Raw genomic sequence first — 20,922 nt, 5'->3', positions numbered from 1 at the left:
TTTTTTTCACTTCCCTTCCAGTTCTTTTTGACTCTGCACTCGTGGCACAAGTTTATGGACAACCTGTTCAAGAGGGAATTTGCAAAGAGAGAGTGCAGTTAGCTGCTGAGTCTTTCACTTACTTCTGCCCTTCCCGAAAGAGAGGGAGAGATGTTTTCTCCTACAAAGCCTGGATGTTTCTGCCGTATTGCCCAATCACAAGTTGTATCTACTCACCCGGCAGCCAATCAGGAAGGTATTGTTGTGCAGAGTACACCTGAACACGTGACTGATCCTTGTCGGAAAACCAATCAAAATTCTATCAGATGGCAAACTGTCCCTGGAAACACTCCAACCGGAAACCAAGATATCCAGCATCCTCCCTACAACTTGAATTAAGATAATATTGTCTGTACAATGCACAATGAGTTCCAGTATCTTATTTTTAAAACCCAAACTATAACATCTTCTTCTATAGTCCCTTGGTTTAAAACAGTAAATTTTCCTACTTTTAATGTCCACAGTCCAAAAAGTTAAAATGGTCTTTACTTGTTAAAATAGTTAATACAAGAATTAACAAAGTGCACTAACATTACTTTCTAACCTTATACTCTAACATCCAGAACCACCATGAGGTAAACATGAATTAGTAGATAAACCATGGGTACACCACAAACTGCGCGTTCAATGGGAGACGCAACCAATCTCGGTTCCCAATTTTCTTCAACAACCAACTGGATGTCGGTCATTACTGTGAGCAACAAATATTCTTTAAAACTCTGTTTTCCTCATTAGGGATTTTGGTTCCTTTCTTTCAAGTCACTCCACTCCAACACACCAGAAGTGCAATTCTCATCCAAAAGATGCACTATTCCAGATTCCTTTAAATCTGTGTCCAAGTCCAGCCTTCCTGTTCTTTTTTATATGTGAACTGACCTCCTACCAAGACTGCACTGTCCCTAAGTTAGCAATGTTAAAGTTCAGTATTGAAACAAAGGCACACTCTCAGTTTCAAAAATACTCTGCAGCCAAAACTGCACTGTGCTGCCTGAAGCCCTGTTCTTCCAAGCTACACTGAGTAATTATTATATTTGGGTTTCTCTGGGCTCCTCAAACCAACTGTGCCCCTCATTATCTCCCAACTAACTGTTCACTGATAGCTGGTCACTGACCTTTGAACTGTTCAGTAATATCTCCCTTGTTCTTAGGCAGGATCAAAGGTAGTATACTTGGAACATTCTGTGCCTTATATGGTATGTTACCGTCTCCAATCAACCACATCCATAGGTGCTAACTTACTGAATCAGGCAGACACAATTACCGCCCCCCCCCCCCCCCCATTACATCACAACACTCACTCCTTGACCTTATTCCATATCAGAGTCACAGAAATCTGCAGCAGAGTAAAAGGCCCTTCAGCCCATCACATCTGTACCAGTCAAAACAACCATCTAACTATTCTAATTCTATTTTCTAGCAGATTGTCATTACTTCTCTGTACCGTGATATGTGACTAATCAGATACCAGAAATGTTGGAGAATGCAAGATTTGGTGTGGGGCACCAATAATCATAGAGAAATGGTGCTTGGAAAATTGAGGAGATTGAAGGTGGATAAATCCCCAAGGTCTGAGAATCTATTTCCCAGATTCCTCATGGAAATGGCGCTAGAAATAATTGGATGCATTGGTGGTCACTTTCCAGGATTCTATAGACTCTGGTACAGTCCCTGCAGATTGGACAGTAGCTAATGTCACTTCAATATTCCAAAAGGGAGGTAGAGAGAAACCAGGGAATTATAAACCAGTAAGCTAGTCAAGGGAAAAATTCTCAAATCCATTATCAAGGAGCATTTAAGAAACAGTGGTAGGATCAGTCAGAGTCAGCATGGATTTGAGAAGGGGAAATCATGCTTGACAAATCTGTTGGAATTCTATGAAGGTGTAACTAGTGGAGTTGACAAGGGGGAGCCAGTCGATGTGGTATATCTGGACTTTCAGAAAGCATTTGACGAAGTCCCACATAAGAGATTATTGTGCAAGATTCAAGTGCCATGGGATTGGGGTAAGTGTATTGAGATGGAGATGAAACTGGTTAGCAGAGAGGAAACAAAGAGTAGGAATTAACGTGTCATTTTCAAATTAGCAGGCAGTAACTAGTGGGGTGTCACAGGGATCAGTGCTGGGACCCCAGCAGTATTCACAATAATATTAATGATTTGGATGAGGGAACAAAATGTAACATGTCAAAGTTTGCAGATGACATCAAGTTGGATGGGAGGGTGAACTGTGACAAGGATGCAGAGATCCTTCAGCATGATCTGGACAAAACAATGCCAGATGCAGTGTAAGTTTGATAAATGTGAGGTTGTTCACTTTGGAAGCAAAAACAAGAAGGCTGATTACTACCTGAATGGCTGTAAATTGGGAGTGGGGGCATGTGCAGCGTGACTGGGTTCCTTGTGCACAGTTGCTGAAGGTCCGGCAGGCAGTAAAGAAGGCAAATGGTATGTTGGCCTTAATTGCGCGAGGTTTTGAGAACAGGAACAAGGATGTATTGTTGCAATTATACAAGGGCTTGGTGAGGCCACACATGGAATATTGTGTGCAGTTTTAGCCTCATTTTCTGAGGAAGGATGCTCTTACTCTGGAGGGAGAGCAGTGAAGGTTTCCCAGGCTGATTCCGGGGATGGCGGGACTGATGTATGAGGAGAGATTGACTCAGTTAGGAATGTTTTTGCTGGTGTTCGGACAAATGAGGAGGTATCTCATAGAGACTTATACAATTCTAACAAGACTAGATAGGGTAGATGCAAGGAGGATGTTCCAGTGGTGGTTGTGTGCAGAACCAGGGGTCACAATATGAGGATTCAGGATGGACCATTTAGGATGCAAATGAGGAGACATTTCTTCACCCAAAGAGTGGTGAGCCTGTGGAATTCGCTACCATAGGAAGTAGATGATACCAAAACATTGAATGCATTCAAGAGACAGCTAGATATAGCACTTGGGGAGAATGGAATCAGAGGTTGTGGGGAGAATTGAGTTGGACGATCAGCCATGATCAAAATGAATGGTGCAGCAGGCTCAAAGGGCCACATGGCCTTCTCCTGCTCCTATCCTCAGTGTTTCTATGTCACAGACTAGTTCCTGGAGGTTTTCCCCATGTAACATTTAACTCTTTCCTCACTGTTTGTCAGAAATTGACCAAAGCACTGCAAGTTATCAAAATTCCATATGCCAATTATGTCCCTCACAACTCAAGTTTCTGTGATCTTTTGCGTTAATTGCCAAACTCTGTCATCAGGCCTGGCATCTCCCTCTACACACAATGTAACAGTTCAAAGTAATCACCATGGAGAGTTTCTACAAGTTTGTAAATGTTGACAGGTCATTGAGGGGGCTGTGAAGATTTAACTTTTTATGCACAACGGTATTATTGTAAAAGACGTCAATTAATTTTTCAATTTAAGAAGAAATTGGACACTTCACACGAATATTATTTACATATATAACTAACATTAGTTCAATATAATTTTTAACAGCTTATTCTCAGACGGTAGACACAGTGACTGTAATAGGCAAAAGTGAGGACTGCAGATGCTGGAGATTAGAGTTGAGAGTGTGGTGCTGGAAAAGCACAGCAGGTCAGGCAGCATCCGAGGAGCAGGAGAATCGACATTGTAGGTGATTCCTGATGAAGGGCTTATGCCTGAAACGTTGATTTTTCTGCTCCTTGGATGCTGTCTGACTTGCTGTGCTTTTCCAGCACCACACTCTCAACAGTGACTATAATGTTAACTTTTGGTGATAAAACCCATTTTTGGCTATATTAAAAACACATCCAGGAACATTTCTGATGTGATATTTATACACATTTATACAGCCCTAAAGGTTTCACATTTCAAATCCAGTGATTCTTCTTCAGGCTCCCCACAGATGCTGCGAGACCTGCTGCGTTTCTCCAATAATTTCTGTTTTTGTTTTGTTCATTACGTCTGCTGTCATTTGTTTTATATCCATCCCTAAAGCTTATCTGGTCGTTCTGGCTTCGGGAAGAATTTGCATCTAGCAACATTAAAATCAATGAGAGAGGAAAAGAACAAGAGCAGTAGATGTGATCTATATGGACTTCAGTAAGGCGTATGAAAGACTGTATCCAAATGGCTAGTTCTCCCTGTATCCCATGGGAGACTGATTAGCAAGGTTAGATCTCATGGGATACAGGGAGAACTAGCCATTTGGATACAGAACTGGCTCAAAGGTAGAAGACCGAGGGTGGTGGTGGAGGGTTGTTTTCATGACTGGAGGCCTGTGACCAGTGGAGTGCCACAAGGATCGGTGCTGGGTCCTCTACTTTTCATCAGTTATATAAATGATTTGGATGTGAACCTAAGAGGTACAGTTAGTAAGTTTGCAGATGACACCAAAATTGGAGGTGCAGTGGACAGCGAAGAAGGTTACCTCAGATTACAACAGGATCTGGACCAGACGGGCCAATGGGCTGAGAAGTAGCAGATGGAGTTTAATTCAGATAAATGCGAGGTGCTGCATTTTGGGAAAGCAAATCTTAGCAGGACTTATACACTTAATGGTAAGGTCCTCGGGAGTGTTGTTGAACAAAGAGACCTCAGAGTGCAGGTTCCTAGCTCCTTGAAAGTGGAGTCACAGGTAGATAGGATAGTGAAGGCGGCGTTTGGTATGCTTTCCTTTATTGGCCAGAGTACAGGAGTTGGGAGGTCATGTTGCAGCTGTACACGACATTGGTTAGAAAGATGTTGTGAAACTTGAAAGGGTTCAGAAAAGATTTACAAGGATGTTGCCAGGGTTGGAGGATCTGAGCTACAGGGAGAGGCTAAAAAGCCTGTGGCTATTTTCCCTGGAGTGTGGGAGGCTGAGGGGTGACCTTATAGAGATTTACAAAATTATGAGGGGCATGGATAAGATAAATAAACAAAGTCCTTTCCCTGGGGTCGGGGAGTCCAGAACGAGGGGGCATAGGTTTAGGGTGAGAGGGGAAAGATATAAAAGAGACCTAAGGGGCAACTTTTTCACACAGAGGGTGGTACGTGTTTGGAATGAGCTGCCAGAGGAAATGGTGGAGGCTGGTACAATTGCAACATTTAAAAGGCATTTGGATGGGTATATGAATAGGAAGGGTTTGGAGGGATATGGGCCGGGTGCAGCCAGGTGGGACTAGATTGGGTTGGGATATCTGGTCAGCATGGACGGGTTGGACCGAAGGGTCTGTTTCCATGCTGTACATCTCTATGACTCTATGGCTCTGAGATAAAGCCTTGTTCAGTGTTTCTTGGCGTGCTACTCAGAGGTCAAGTTAAAATCATATTCCAAAAACACTATTTTTTATTCATGTTTGACGTGCTCAGCATTCAAACTGCAGCAATATTTGGACTGGCATTTAACCTTCACATGGTATACATAGTTTCCCAATGTCCCCCTCTGAATTCTCTCCGGGGGATATTTTAAGAAACACTCTGATCTGGGAAGGGTTTTGCTGATGATAGCTGGGGTAAGAAGCTCACCTCTGAATTTTCAAGCTTTGGACACTCTGGATAAGGTTGGCTGGACACAAGGCTGCTTGAGCCTGGAGGTTTAATGAGCACTAAAACAACCATGAGCAGTGCCTGTAGGAGAGAGGAGCAGACAGGTTTAGGTCCCAGTGAACGTGTACAGTGGACAGGTAGAAGCTCTGCTTCCTGTGTCTTTTGGAAGAACATTGCTCCCATTGATGCATCAACACACCAGAAATCTACTGCCTCCTGCAGGTCGGCTTGCTCCCTGGTGGATCTGACCACCATCTCTTACCAGCTGCTGTCAAAGTGATAGCCCACTTCACTCTTTCTTGCTTCTGGATCCTTCCAAACTCTTGCAGGGCACAAAAAACCCTTCAGGCTCTCCCTCTGGGCTGAGGATGGTTGCATTCCACTCTGGAGTTGAAGAGTGCTGAGGTGACCAAACTGTCCAATGCTGGATCTGCACACCCAGCTGCAGGTGGGACAAACGTTGTTTGAGAGGGTGGGCGGGATGCTAAGGTTTTCACACACTCCGACCACTGCTTGTGCTTGGTCACCATCTCGGCCTGTCAGAGATGCTTAAAATAATTGGCACCTTCACAGACACTACTTCTCTAGTTTGGGATGGGGACCATGACCAGGGACTCCCACAGGTGGGTGGGGATGTTACACGTGATCAGGGAGGCTTTGAGAACGTCCTTGCAATGTTTCCTCCAGCCTGTTGGTTCCTGCTTGCGGTGGTGGAGTTTGAGGTAGAGAGCTTTCTCAGGCACTAGACAGAATGATTGACAGCAGATTGACAATAACCAGTGCCTTGACTGGTGTGGAAAGTTGTCTTGAGAGAAGACCCTGGTATTAGAAGTCCTATCAATGGTTTTGCAGAAATATCTCCTGTGACTTTTCTCTAGGGGTTTGAGATATCTGTTGTACATTGTCCATGTCTATAATACATACAGAGGGTCTCATGCCCTGTTGACCATGAGCTTCCTGTTGGACTTGAGGTCCTGGTCATTAAACACAGTTCTTCAAACAATCAAAAGCTGTGCTGGGACACTGGAGGTGATACTGAATCTCATTCTCTCTCTGAGACAAGGCTCCCAATGTCTGAGAATTGATCCACATTGTCCAGTGACCCTCTGTGAGTATTGATTGTTGTGTGGACAGTGTTGCACAGTGAGTAGGCTGGTGAAGGACCAAGGTTTCCAGATGTTGAGCCAGTATGAAAGAGAGAGGACACCACCGAAAGAGAGAGCACAGCACCCAGATCCAAGTGAGAGAATCCTCAAGGACACCAAGGAGAGCAGGCAGAGGGAGTGTCAACCAGAGATATAGTGAGGACCTCATAATCAGCAACTCACAACTTGATAATCTGTGGATTAAAGCAAAATACTGTGGAGGCTGGAAATCTGAAGCAGAAATGACCAGTGTTTGGGAAATTCAACAGGCTTGACAGCTTCTATTAAGAGAGAAACAGAGTTAACATTTCAAATGACTCTTCTTGGGAACTGTTCTGGTTCAGTTCTGAAGAAGAGGTCACTAGATTTGAAATGTTAGCTCTTCACAGATGCTACCAGGTCCGCTGAGTTTCCCCAGCACTGACTGTTTTTGTTTGAGCTTACCAATGCATTCTTTATCAAAGTCGGAAGTGATATGAAGCCTTGGGTTGGCGTCTCTGGCTGACTTCCCACAAGTGCCAAGCCTTATTCTCTGCCAACGCACAGCAATCTGTGTATCCCTCAGTCAGACAGATGCATCTGTAACTGTACAGACTCCCACTCCATCCACAATCAGATCCCCCTACCCATCCTTCTAAACTCCATTGAGTATAATCCCAGATTGCTCAAATATTCCTCATATGTTAAGACTTTCATTCTTGGGATAATTGTCGTAAGCCTCCCCTGGACCTGCTCCAGGATCAATACATCGTTCCTGAGCTATGGGGTCCAAAATTGCTCACAATACTCTAAAGTTGTTCTGACCAGAACTTTATAAAGTCTCAGAAGTACATCCCTGCTTTTATCTTCTAGTCCTCTGGAGATGAATGACAACGTTGTATTTGCTTTCTTAATTACCAAATGCAAGTTTTCTTTAGAATCCTGGATGAGAACTCCCAAGTCCCTTTGCACTTCAGGTTTCTGAAATTTTCTCCCCATTTAGAAAATAGTCCATGCCTCAATGCTTCCTGGCAAAGTGCATGACCTCACACTTGCCCACATTGTACTCCATCTGCCACTTCTTTGCCCACTCTCCTAACCTATCCCAATCCTTCTGCAGCCTCTCTGCCTCCTCAATATTACTGGCCCCTTCACTTATCTTTGTGTCATCTGCAAACTTAGTCAGAATGCCCTCATTCCTTCATCTGGATCATTAATGTATAAAGTGAAAAATTCTGGTTCCAACACTGAGCCTTGCAGAGCACCTTTGGCTGCCATCCTGAGAAGGACCCTTTTATCCCCACTCTGCCTTCTGCCAGACAGCCAATCTTCTGCCTATGCTCGTCTATGGGCCCTTATATTACTCAGTCACTTCCTGTGCAGCACCTTATCAAAGGCCTTCTGGAAGTTCAGGTCGATAGCATCCAGTGGCTCTCCTTGGTCTAAACTGCTTGTTACTTTAGGTGTGAGGCCGTGTTTCAAGTCTGTTTGTATCTGTCAGACTTGTTTTATTGCCAAAGTAGGAACTTATAAAATGTCACATTGACTGACTGTCTACAGAGTTTGTGTTTTTTGAACAAAATAGAATGTTTCTGCAAAAACAAATTTGCAAATGCATATTCACCCCATAGTTATGTGTATATGTGTGTGTGTGTGTGTGTGTGTGAGAGAGAAAGAAAGAGTGTGTGTGTGTGTGTGCGTGCATGCCTGTGCGTGTGCCCGCGCTCTGGGGAGAGAGTGTGTAAGTGTGAGGGAGTATAGTGTGTGAGAGCATGCATGTGAGAGTGTTCCTGAGTGTGAGGGAGTACATGCCCGTGAGAGACGGTGAGTGTATAGGGTGGTGGGGTTACCTGTAGTGTGACATGAGCCCACATGATCCCAGTTGAGGGCTTCCTCATGAGTACTGAACATGGCTAGCAGCCTCTGCTTGGCCACTCTGCATTGTTATGTGGCCCAAAGTCCGCCTTGCAGTTCTTCTAAGTGATGGAGGTTGTGGGTTTGGAAAGTGCTGATTAAGGAGCCTTTGTAAGTTGCTGCAGTCTATACACTGCTGCTATTGTGCATTAGTACTGGACAGTATGAATTGTAAGTTGTGGATGTGATCCAAGGGATGCTTTGTCCTGGATTGCATTGTTGGAGCTCCACCCAACCAGGCAAGTGAGGAATATTCCATCACACTCCTGGCTTGTGTTTTGTAGATGGTGGATAGGTTTTGGGGATTCAGCAGGTGAGTTACATGTGGAATCTTCCTATCATCTAACCTGCTGTGTTTGTGTGGCGAGTTCAGTTGAGTTTCTGATCGATGGTAACGTTGAGGGATTCAGTGATGGTGATGCCATTGAATGTCAAGGGGCAGTGTTTAGATTGTCTCTTATTGGAGACGGTCATTATCTGTTATTTATGTCATGCTTGTATTACTTGTCAGGCCAAACTTGGATGTTGCCCAAGTCTTGCTGTGTTTGAACATGGACTGCTTCAGAATCAGAGGAGTGATGAATGGTGCTGAATATTTTGCAATCATCAATGAACATTCCACTTTAGGCCTTATGATGGAGGGAAGGCGATTGATGAAGCAGCTGAAGATAAGCCCACCCTTAGGAATTTCTGCAGCGATGACCTCCAACAACCACATCTACATCTGTGCCAGGCATGACTCCAGCCAGTGGAGAGTTTGCCCTCTAACTCTCACTGATTCCTGTTTTGTTGGAGTCCTGAGCACCAGGGATTGGTGGTGCATGAGTGATGGGTTGTGGTGTTTGGAGCAGTGTGGGGGGTTGGAGGGAGGGCTATGTTGAAAATCCGATGTGAAATCATCTTGGCTGGCTTGATCACATATTTGAGGTCATCAGACCTCTAGTGACACAGCTGCCAGGTCTTCAGAGGTAATCTCTGGGAGTTGTATGGCCCAGCTACCGAATCTCTTCTCAGCCTGAGTCTGGAGGGCCTCGGAACAGGCCTGTGCAATCATGACATCTCTCCTACTGACTACCGATATGACTAAGGCCTCCAGCAGTGCACCTGTCTGATCCTAAGTGTCTTGCAGATTGTAAAAATATCCAGTGCAGCAAGCTTTTATCCTACTTGCACCATAAGCCACAGCCTGTCTTTAAGAAGAACCAGCTCCCAGTCCCATATAGATTCATCAACGTTGCCCCAGCTGCATCCGAGGAGCAAGAGAGTCGATGTTTCACACATAAGCCCTTCATCAGGAATGTATGAAGAACTTATGCTCGAAATGTAAACTCTCCTGCGCCTCGGATGCTGCCTGCCCTGCTGTGCTTTTCCAGCACCACAGTGTTTGATTCTGATCTCCAGCATCTGCAGCCCTCACTTTCTCCCTGCGTACAGAGCTGTCCAGCAACACTCAGGGAAAGAGTGCCATCTTAAAGGTGAAGACATCTGCACAACCATTGAAAAGTGTGGTGCTGGAAAGGCACAGCCGGTCAGGCAGCATCCGAGGAGCAGGAGAGTCGATGTTTCAAGTATACAGCCTTCATACATTCCTGATGAAGAGCTTATGCTCGAAACAGTGACTGTCCTGCTCCTCGGATGCTGCCTGACCGGCTGTGCCTTTCCAGCACCACACTTTTCGACTCTGATCTCCAGCACCTGCAGTCCTCACTTTCTCCCAATCACTCAATTGAGGCAAAGTTAAAAATCACACAACGCCAGGTTATAGTCCAACAGGTTTATCTGGAAGCACAAGCTTTCAGAGCACTGCCCCTTCATCAGGCAGCCAGTGCAGGATCATAGAACACAGAGTTTATAGTGAAAGATCAAAGTGTCACACAACTGATGTGATGTATTGGACAAACCTATATGGTTGTTAAGTCTTTAATCAAATAGAATGGGGATGCAGATTTCGACTGATTAATATGTCAATCCCAGAATGCATCTGTGCCTTACCCACATCCATCTGAAGTGGCAGGGAAACAAAGTGGTCAGAAACCCGGATGAAATCAATTTCTTGACCCAGAATTCTGGTTCAGCACTCACTGCTCAGTAAATGCCAGTTAAGTCAGCTCTAATCAAATCAATGCCCAGGACATTTTGAAAAGTCATGAGCATTTTAATCATGGTCATGGAAATGTGAGACAGCAATAATTTACAGTGCCTTTCCTTGAAGGGAAGCAATAAACTGATTGTATCCCAATCATAGCCAGTAAATTGTTCATCTCTGGTTCAATCACTGCAAGTCATCAGGTTTTAAAACTGTGACCCATGGGCTATTGAGATGAAGATTGAATATTTAATTATCACTTCAATCTGAGCATCAAGGTAATCAAAAGGCATGAGAGACTTTGTAATGCATCTTCATAGCTCCTTGAAAGTGGAGTCGCAGGTCGATAGGATAGTGAAGAAGGCATTTGGTATGCTTCCCTTTATTGGTCACAGCACCAGGATTAGGAATTAGGAGGTCATGTTACAGCTGTACAGGACATCGGTTAGGCCACTTTTTGAATATTGTGTGCAATTCTGATCTCCCAGCAATGTTGTGAAACTTGATAGGATTCAGAAAAGATTTAGACCAGAAGACAAAGTAGTGGAAGTAAGGCCATTCGGCCCGTCAGGTCCACTCATCATTCAATCATGGCTGATGGGCATTTCAACTCCACTTACCCACACTCTCCCTGTTGCCGTTAATTCCTTGTGAGATCAAGAATTTATTAATCTCTGCCTTGAAGACATTTAACATCCTGCCCTCCACTGTGCTCCATGGCAATGAATTCCACAGGCCCACCACTCTGTGGCTGAAGAAATGTGTCCTCATTTCCGTTCTAAATTGACCCCCTCTAAATCTAAAGCTGTGCCCACGGGTCCTAGTTTCCTCGCCCAGCGGAAACAACTTCCCAGTGTCCACCCTTTCTAAGCCATGCATTATCTTGTAGATTTCCATTAGATCTCCCCTCAACCTTCTAAACTCTAATGAACACAATCCCAGGATCCTCAGCCATTCATTGTGTGTTAGGCCTACCATTCCTGGGATCATATGCGTGAATCTCTGCTGGACATGCTCCATTTACAAGGATGTTGCCAGGGTTGGAGGATCTGAGCTACAGGGAGAGGCTGAACAAGCTGGGGCTGTTTTCCCTGGAGCACTGGAGGCTGAGGGGTGACCTTATAGAGGTTCGTAAAATCATGAGGGGCATGGATAGGGTAACTAGACAGTGTCTTTTCCATAGGGTGGTGGAGTCCAGAACTAGAGTTTAGGGTGAGAGAAGAAAGATTTAAAAGGGACCTAAGGGGCAACTTTTTCACTCAGAGGGTGGTACATGTATGGAATGAGTTGCCAGAGGAAGTGGTGGAGGCTGGTACAATTACAACATTTAAAGGCATCTAGATGGGGACATGAATAGGAAGGGTTGGGAGAGATACGGACCAAGTGCTGACAAATGGGACTAGATTAATTTAGGATATCTGGTCGGTATGGATGAGTTGGACCAAGGGGTTTGTTTCCGTGCTGTACAGCTCTCTGACTTTATCTGCAAGCGTGTGATTCAACCAGTTCTGGGCAATTCTACGTTTGAACCATATTTGAAATTGAAACAGAGAAACTCAGCTGGCCTGGCAACAATTATGGGGAGAGAAATAGAGGAAATATCAGACTCAGACCCGTTCTGAAATGTTAACTCAGTTTCTCTCTCATAGATGCTGTCAGACCTGCTGAGTTTCTCCAACACTTTCAATTTTATTTCAGATTTCCAGCATCCATGGTACCCTGCTTTTATTTGAACCTTACCCATTCTGACTTAAGTCCATATTAAACTTGACGTAAAGTAAAATAATTCCTTGTTGAAATCTAGTTCATTGCTTAGCCAGGATAGTGTAATTAGCAGAAGACTGCGTTATTCACGTCTTTCGCCATCTGACGAATGGGGAATCATTAACCCTTGATCTGTTGTTCTCAGAACTGAGCTCTGTGATTCTCTTCAACTCCCAGCTCTGAAGCGTGGGACCCGTTGCTGCTTTGACTGGTCTATCACAAACAGCTTTCCAGCTATCTGCCAATAATCCACCTTTACCAGAGAGCAATTTCTCCTCCTGTACTTTGAAAAATGACCTGAAAATGTGTTCATTTCATGAACTGTTTGATTCAAACTCCAGCAATGCCCTTGAAAAGTCTGGTTGCTGCATTAATGTCTTTGAGTGGAAGAATGGAGATTGCTGCAGGAGTTTCTTTTAGGGGATCAAGGCATGTACTAGCTCTTTAGTTTGGACTTTGATCCAAGTCAATGCTATTATCCCTCTCCTGAACTACCTGCATTTAATGGTTCAGATTACACACAGATTGAAAACACCTTAAACTATTTTACTACATTGAAGGACAGTATGTAAATGCAAGTTGTTCCTGTTTTATTTTCTGCAATCCCTCAGCAGGTTTGGATTAATCAGCACAAGTTCCTTTAAAGATCAATCATATGTAGCTTGATGTTGTGATATATATAACAGGTACCTGTCTGCTAGAGCAGGTGCAAAGTGCTACCTATTGCCAACTCAGCTTTCTCATGGGGGTTACATAGAATATACAGCCCTGAAACAGGTCATTCAGCCCATCAGTCAATGCTCATGCTTATGCTTCACTTCAGCCTCCTCGCATTTTTCCTCATCTTAATCTCCCGCAACAAACCTCTAACCCCTCTCACTCAAATTCTCGTCTCATTTCTCCTTAAGAGCAGCTGCACGGTTTACTTTGTCCACTCCCTGTGAGACTGGATTCTTCAATCACATGGAGAAAGTGAGGACTGCAGATGCTGGAGATCAGAGTCGAGAGTGTGGTGCCGGAAAAGCACAGCAGGTCAGACAGCATCTGAAGAGCAGGAGAATCGACATTTCGGGTATAAGCACTTCCTGTTGAAGGGTTTATGCTCGAAACGTCGATTCTCCTGCTCCTCGGATGCTGCCTGACCTGTTGTGTTTTACCAGCAGCACACTTTTGACTTCTTCATTCAGTGAAGCAGTTTCTGTGGCACCTCCCTATTCAGTTTCTTACTGACTATCGATATTGGGGGCTGCTGGTCCTGCTTTTCCCTACACAAGGGAACATTCTCTCAGTGCCCCCACTGTCAGAACCTTTCATTATCTCAAAGACCTCGATTAGGTCACACTTTAGCTTCCTTTTCTCGGTAAGGGAGGCACCCAGCCTATCGAACCTTCCCTGATCTTATATCAGTTCATTTCAGGGATCATCTTTGTAAATCTTCTCTGAGCACCCTCCTTTTCATGATGGGGCAAACAGAAATGTGATCTAATCCAGGGCTCTAACTTTGCACTCATCCCTTGGAGAATCGCATGAAGTGGAGGATTTACAGGAGTAGTTTAACAGGCCCTGACATGAATTCCTCCTTCACAACCCCTCTGTGATCATTTTCTCCTTTAGGGTGATGGGCTCAAGAGAGTGGAGGAGGAAATGCTAAGGGCAACACCAGGCTTACCTGCAGATGAGGTGCCCACCTGGTGAAGCCAAAGCATAGGCAGCAAGTGATAGACAGAGCTAAGCGATCCGTCAACCAATGGATCAGATTTAAGCTCTGCAGTGCTGCCACGTCCAGTTGTAAATGGTGGTGGACAATTAAACAACTCAGTGGAGGAGGAGACTCCACAAATAACCCCATCTTCAATGACGGAAGAGCTCAGCACATCAGTGCAAAAGAAAGGCTGATGCAGGATGTTGATAGTGAGGGAGTGATTGTAATGCCATTGAGTGTCAAGGGGTTGTGGTTAAAACTATTCCTGTAAATACCATTGACCAGAAACTCAACTGGACTGGCCACATAAACACAGTGGCTATAAGAGTAGGTTAGAAGCTAGGGATACTGTAGCGAGTAACTCACCTCCTGACTCCTCATAGCTTGTCTACTATCTACAAGGCACAAGTCTAGAGTGTGATGGAATACTGCTCACTTGCCTGAACACTCAAGAAGCTTGACACCATCCAGGGCAAAGCAGCCCACTTGATTGGCATTACTAAGCATCACTCCCTCCACTGACACTCAGTAGCAGCAGCGAGTACTATCTCCATGATGCACTAAAGAAATTCACCAAAGATCCTCAGACAGCGCCTTCCAAACCCAAGAGCACTTCCATCCCGAAGGACAAGGGCAGCAGATATGTAGGAACACTGGCAAGTTCCCCTCCAAGTCCCTCACCGTCCTGACTTGGAAATATATCACTGTTCTTCCACTGTTACTGGACCAAAATCCTGAAAATCTCTCCCAAAGTACATTGCCAGCTATCATTTACAGCAGGTGGACTGCAGTGGTTCAAGAAGGCAGCTTACCACCTCCTTCTCAAGGATAACTAGGGATGGACAATAAATGCCTGCTGTGCCAGCGATGCCCAGGTCCCAAGACAGAATAGCAAAACATTCTCTATGCAGGATGGTGGTACCAGCTCTTTCACCTGCAGATAGCCAGAGCTCAGATTTCCCCACATGATCCCCCAAACAGAGTTTGAACTGTACACATTATGACTACGAAACAAGGGAACCGACAGCAAATGCTCTGAACAATTAGATTAAATTCCCTACAGCATGAAGGCAGGCCCTGAGCCCCAAAGGGTCCACACCAACTCTCCGGAGAGTAACCCAGCCAGAGCCATTCCCCTCTGACTAATGCACCTAACACTACAGGGCAATTTAGCAGGGCCAATTCCCCGATACTACACTTGCTTGGACTGTGGGAGGAAACCCATGCAGACACAGGGAGAATGTGCAACCTCCACACAGACAGTTACCCAAGGCAGGAATTGAACTCAGGTCCCTGGCGATGTGAGGCAGCAGTGCTAACCACTGATCCACCATGCCACCCTTATGGAGGAGCTTGGTTGGACCTCACCTAAAGTCTTGTGTGCAGCTTTGGTCTTCTTATCTCAAGAAAGATATTAGTCTCATTGAGGGAGTGCAATGAAGAGTTACCAGACTTGTTCCTAGGATGGTGGGACTGTACTGGGCAAAGAGATTGCACAAACAGGATCTGTATTCCCTCGAGTTTCAAAGAATGAAAGGTGATTGTATTGAAACCTACACAAGCTGAAAGGGATAGACAGGGTCAATGCAGTTAGACATTTTAGGATGTTTCTCCTGATTAGGGAGTTTAGAATTAGGGGCACAATTTAAAAAGCTGAGTTTGTGGTTCAAAATCTTTTTGCTTCAAATTTCACGCGGACAGTATGTACTTTGATGAAGAGGTGCCGGTGTTGGATTGGGGTGTACAAAGTTAAAAATCACACAACACCAGGTTATAGTCCAACAGGTTTAAATGGAAGCACACTAGCTTTCGGAGCGACGCTCCTTCATCAGGTGATAGTGGAGGGCTCGATCGTAACACAGAATTTATAGCAAAAATTTGCAGTGTGATGTAACTGAAATTATACATTGAAGAATTGATTGTCTGTTAAGCCTTTCATCTGATAGAATACAGTGATAGTTTCACTTCTTTCATGTGTAAATCACAAAACCCTTTTTTTTAAAGTTGCGTTCTCAGGTTAGCTGTTAACAATGGTGATAGCTAGACAATATGTTGAAGGTGTTAGCCCCCTGTGTTCTCTGTCTATGACCTGATGTTTGGATTGATTCTAATCTAAAAAGTGAGATAACAGAGTTTTACATAAATTCATGCAGTTTTTGAGCTCAGAGTTCTACATGAATGTATGTGGTTTTTGAGCAAAGTGCAATGTAACTCTGCAAGTAAAAATTCACCACACAAAATATATGTGTGCATGTGGTCTTTGTCTGTCTGTGTGTGTGTGTCTGTCTGGGGTGGGGGTTGTGAGTGTGAGAAAGTGTGTGTGTGTGTGTGTGTGTGTAGTGAGTGCAGAGTGTCTTAAGTCTGTGAGGGGGTGCATGTGTGGGAGTGTGTGTGTCTATAAGGGTGTGTGTGGGTGCCTGTGTGCGCGTCTGTGTGTACCTGTGTCCGTGTGTATGTGAGGGTGTGTGTGTGTAGTGCAATGGTGATCACCTGTAATGTGACATGAACCCAAGGTCCCGATTGAGGCCCTCCCTATGGGTACCGAACTTAGCTATCAGCCTCTGCTCGGCCACTTTCCTCTGCTGCCTGTCCCGAAGTCCACCTTGGAGGATGGTCACCTGAAGGTCCGAGGCTGAATGTCCTGGACCACTGAAGTGTTCCCCAACTGGGAGGGAACCCTCCTGTCTGTTGATTGTTGTGCGGTGCCCATTCATCCGTTGTCGTATCCTTTGCTCAGTTTCCCCAATGTATCATATGCCTATGGGCATCCCTGCCTGCAACGTATAAGATGGACAACGTTGGCTGAGTCACATGAGTACCTGCCATGTACAAGGTGGGAGGTGTTCCCACACGTAATGGTGGCATCTATGTCCACAATCTGACACGTCTTGCAGCGTCCACCGTGACAGTGTTGTATGGAGTTGTCCTGAGAGCCGGGCAGTTTGCTACTAACAATGATCTGTTTGAGGTTTGGCGGTTGTTTAAAGGCAAGTAGTGGAGGTGTGGGGAAGGTCTTGGTGAGGTGCTCATCCTCATTGATAATGTGTTGCAGGTCATGAAGAACATGGCGTAATTTTTCAGCCCCTGGGAAGTACTGAACAACGAAGGGTACCCTGTCAGTTGCAGCACGTGTCTGTCTCCTGAGGAGGTCATTACGGTTCTTTGCTGTGGCACGTCGGAACTGGCGGTCGATGAGTTGAGCATCGTACCCCGTTCTTGTGAGGGCATCCTTGAGTACTTCCAGGTGTCCGTCACGTTCCTCTTCATCTGAGCAGATCCGGTGTATGCGTAGGGCTTGTCCATAGGGAATGGCTGTTTTAATATGTTTTGGGTGGAAGCTGGAGAAGTGTAGCATTGTGAGGTTGTCTGTGGGTTTGCGGTAGAGTGTGGTGCTGAGGTGTCCGTCCTTGATGGAGACGCATGTGTCCAAGAATGAGACAGACAGTCGAGAGTGGTCCATGGTGAGTTTGATGGTGGGATGAAACTTGTTGATGTCACTGTGTAGTTTTATCAGTGACTCCTCGCCATGGGTCCAGAGGAAGAAAAATGTCATCAATGGAACTGGTGTACAATGTCGGTTGGAGATCCTGCATAGAGAAGAAATCTTGTTCGAACCTGTGCATAAAAATGTTGGCATATTGGGTCCCCATGGCTGTTCCGTGTTTCTGGATGAAGAATTGGTTGTCAAAGGTGAAGACGTTATGATCGAGGATAAAGCGGATGAGTTGTAGGATGGTGTTTGGAGACTGGCAGTTGTTGGTGTTGAGTACTGAGGCTGTTGCCGCCATGCCATCATTGTGGGGGATGCTGGTGTAGAGTGCGGAAACATCCATTGTGACGAGGAATGTTCCCGTTCGACTGGTCCGTGGGTGCTGAGTTTCTGTAAGAAATCCGTAGTGTCGCGACAGAAGCTGGGGATCCCCTGTACAATAGGTTTCAAGATGCCTTCCACAGAGGGATTCTCACATAGGGTCCCATTTCCCGACACGATGGGACATCCCGGTGTGTTGGCTTTGTGTACCTTTGGAAGACAGTAGAAGTCGCCTACACGAGAAGTACGTGGGATGAGGGCACGTAGGGAACTCTGAAGGACTGGATCCAAAGTTCTGATCATTGTGTTTAATTCTCGGATATGTTCTTTGGTCGGATCAGCTGGTAGTTGCCTGTAGTGTTCCTGGTTGTTCAGTTGTCCGTACACTTCCTTGTAGTAATCTGTTCTATTCTGAATTACAATGGCTCCCCCTTTTTCTGCTGGTTTGATGACAATGTTGTCATTGGTTTTGAGAGCCTGGATGGCATTGCATTGTGAACAGGTGATGTTTTGCTCTACCTTGTGGGTACGGCTGATGAATCTGGCATTTATATATTTCCTGACAGTTTGAGCATACACGTCAAGTCCAGGGCAGCGGCCCTCCGGTGGGGTCCATGTTGACACCTTCTTTGGTCGCTCCTCTACAGATCCCTGTGATGACTGTTCTAGTTCATCAGTGGGCTCAGTGGGATCACTGCCGGCACCTTGAAAGAATTCCCGGAGTCTCATTCGTCTGATGAACTCCTCTGTGTCTGCTGCCAGAACCAACGGGTCCATTCTGGTGGTGGGGCAGAAGTTGAGATCCCTACTCAGGACTTCAATCTCTTCCGGTCGAAGGGTGTGGTCCGATAAGTTGACAATAGACTTCCCCGCAGTGATAATGTTGTCTACTGTGGTTCCAGGGCGGGCTTTGCTATTACTGGTGAGAATGCCAAGCTTCTCCAGTTTTTTGTTCTTGGTGTGCATGTACGTGGTGTAGTTTTGTCGCCTTGTCTGTTTGGCGATGTCACATAATTGTACTGATGTATCCTGTGTGCAGGCTGTGAGTGTGGACTCCATCTGAATTTCAAGGTTGTGGCGCCTGCTGTAGAGTTGGTGCATGAGATGATTGAGGAGTTTATGAGAGGTGCGGTGGCAAAGTCTCTCTGCGTCGTCTGTGTTGTAGGTCGACCTAAGTGGGACCGTGATCCGTAATCCTTTCGGGATCTTCCCTGCTTGCCTGCATTCCTGTAGAAACTTGATGTCTGTGTCGATATGTGTGATCTTCTTGGAGATCCTCTCCACTTTAAGCCGGCAGTTAGTGGTGTCGATAGTAGTCATGATTCGGAGATGCCGGTGTTGGACTGGGGTGTATAAAGTTAAAAATCACCAGGTTATAGTCCAATAGGTTTAATTGGAAGCACACTAGCTTTCAGAGTGCCGCTCCTTCATCAGGTGATTGTGGAGGGCTCAATCGTAACACAGAATTTATAGCAAAAATTTGCAGTGTGATGTAACTGAAATTATACATTGAAGAATTGATTGTCTGTTAAGCCTTTCATCTGTTAGAATACAGTGATAGTTTCACTTCTTTCATGTGTAAATCACAAAACCCTTTTTTTAAAAGTAGCAAACTGCCCGGCTCTCAGGACAACTCCATACAACCCTGTCACGGTGGACGCTGCAAGACGTGTCAGAGTGTGGACATAGATACCACTATTACGCGTGGGAACACCTCCCACCGTGTACATGACAGGTACTCATGTGACTCAGCCAACATTGTCTATCTTATACGTTGCAGGCAGGGATGCCCGGAGGCATGGTACATTGGGGAAACTGAGCAAAGGATACGACAACGGATGAATGGGCACCGCACAACAATCAACAGACAGGAGGGTTCCCTCCCAGTTGGGGAACACTTCAGTGGTCCAGGACATTCGATCTCGGACCTTCGGGTGACCATCCTCCAAGGTGAACTTCGGGACAGGCAGCAGAAGAAAGTGGCCGAGCAGAGGCTGATAGCTAAGTTCGGTACCCATAGGGAGGGCCTCAACTGGGACCTTGGGTTCATGTCACATTACAGGTGATCACCATTGCACTACACACACACACACAGATATTCCTACACACACACACTCTCACATACACATGGACACAGATACACACAGATGCGCACACATACACCCACACACACCCTTATAGACACACCGACTCCCACACATGCACCCCTCACAGACTTAAGACACTCTGCACTCACTACATACACACACACACACACACACACACTTTCTCACACTCACAACCCCCACCCCAGACAGACATACACACAGACAGACAAAGACCCACATGCACACATATATTTTGTGTGGTGAATTTGTACTTGCAGAGTTACATTGCACTTTGCTCAAAAACTGCATACATTCATGTAGAACTCTGAGCTCAAAAACTGCATGAATTTATGTAAAACTCTGTTATCTCACTTTTTAGATTGGAATCAATCTAAACATCAGGTCCTAGACAGAGAACACAGGGGGCTAACACCTTCAACATATTGTCTAGCTATCACCATTGTTAACAGCTAACCCGAGAATGCAACTTTAAAAAAAAGGGTTTTGTGATTTACACATGAAAGAAGTGAAACTATCACTGTATTCTAACAGATGAAAGGCTTAACAGACAATCAATTCTTCAATGTATAATTTCAGTTAGATCACACTGCAAATTTTTGCTATAAATTCTGTGTTACGATCGAGCCCTCCACAATCACCTGATGAAGGAGCGTCGCTCCGAAAGCTAGTGTGCTTCCAATTAAACCTGTTGGACTATAACCTGGTGTTGCGTGATTTTTAACATAGTCCAACAGGTTTATTTGGAAGCACTAGCTTTTGGAGCACCACTCCTTCAGCAGCTAGCTGTGGAGCAGGGTCAGAATTTATAGCGTAAATCCTCCAAGGGGACTTTGGGATAGAGAACAATGCAGAGTGGCCGCCCAGAGGCTGAT

General features: G+C 45.2%; 1 protein-coding gene across 1 annotated transcript; it reads right to left on the bottom strand.

Moving 5' to 3' along the window:
* Positions 1 to 6: 6 nt before the first annotated feature.
* On the bottom strand, positions 7 to 19,262 carry LOC148147578 (uncharacterized). Its single transcript, XM_087995069.1, has 3 exons — positions 18,225 to 19,262; positions 5,521 to 5,622; positions 7 to 63 (listed from the first exon to the last, which is right to left on the bottom strand). The coding sequence occupies exons 1-3, from the start codon at positions 19,260 to 19,262 to the stop codon at positions 7 to 9; spliced, it is 1,197 nt and encodes a 398-aa protein (XP_087851195.1).
* Positions 19,263 to 20,922: the final 1,660 nt, after the last annotated feature.

The sequence above is a fragment of the Chiloscyllium plagiosum genome, unplaced genomic scaffold, assembly GCF_037043375.1.
Source record: "Chiloscyllium plagiosum isolate Xiang-an unplaced genomic scaffold, Cpla_swu_hap1 HiC_scaffold_16, whole genome shotgun sequence".
NCBI classification, from domain to species: Eukaryota; Metazoa; Chordata; class Chondrichthyes; order Orectolobiformes; family Hemiscylliidae; genus Chiloscyllium; species Chiloscyllium plagiosum.
Note: the sequence above shows the minus strand (reverse complement) of the source record. Positions and strands in the feature narration are given on the sequence as shown.

Coding starts and splice junctions, on each gene's coding strand:
- LOC148147578 (XM_087995069.1), bottom strand. CDS start 19,262: ATGACTACTATCGACACCACTAACTGCCGGCTTAAAGTGGAGAGGATC. Junction 5,623..18,224: donor TGATCAGAACTTTGGATCCA/GTCCTTCAGAGT, acceptor TCTCTCCTACAG/GCACTGCTCATGGTTGTTTT. Junction 64..5,520: donor CAAAGCTTGAAAATTCAGAG/GTGAGCTTCTTA, acceptor CCTCTTGAACAG/GTTGTCCATAAACTTGTGCC.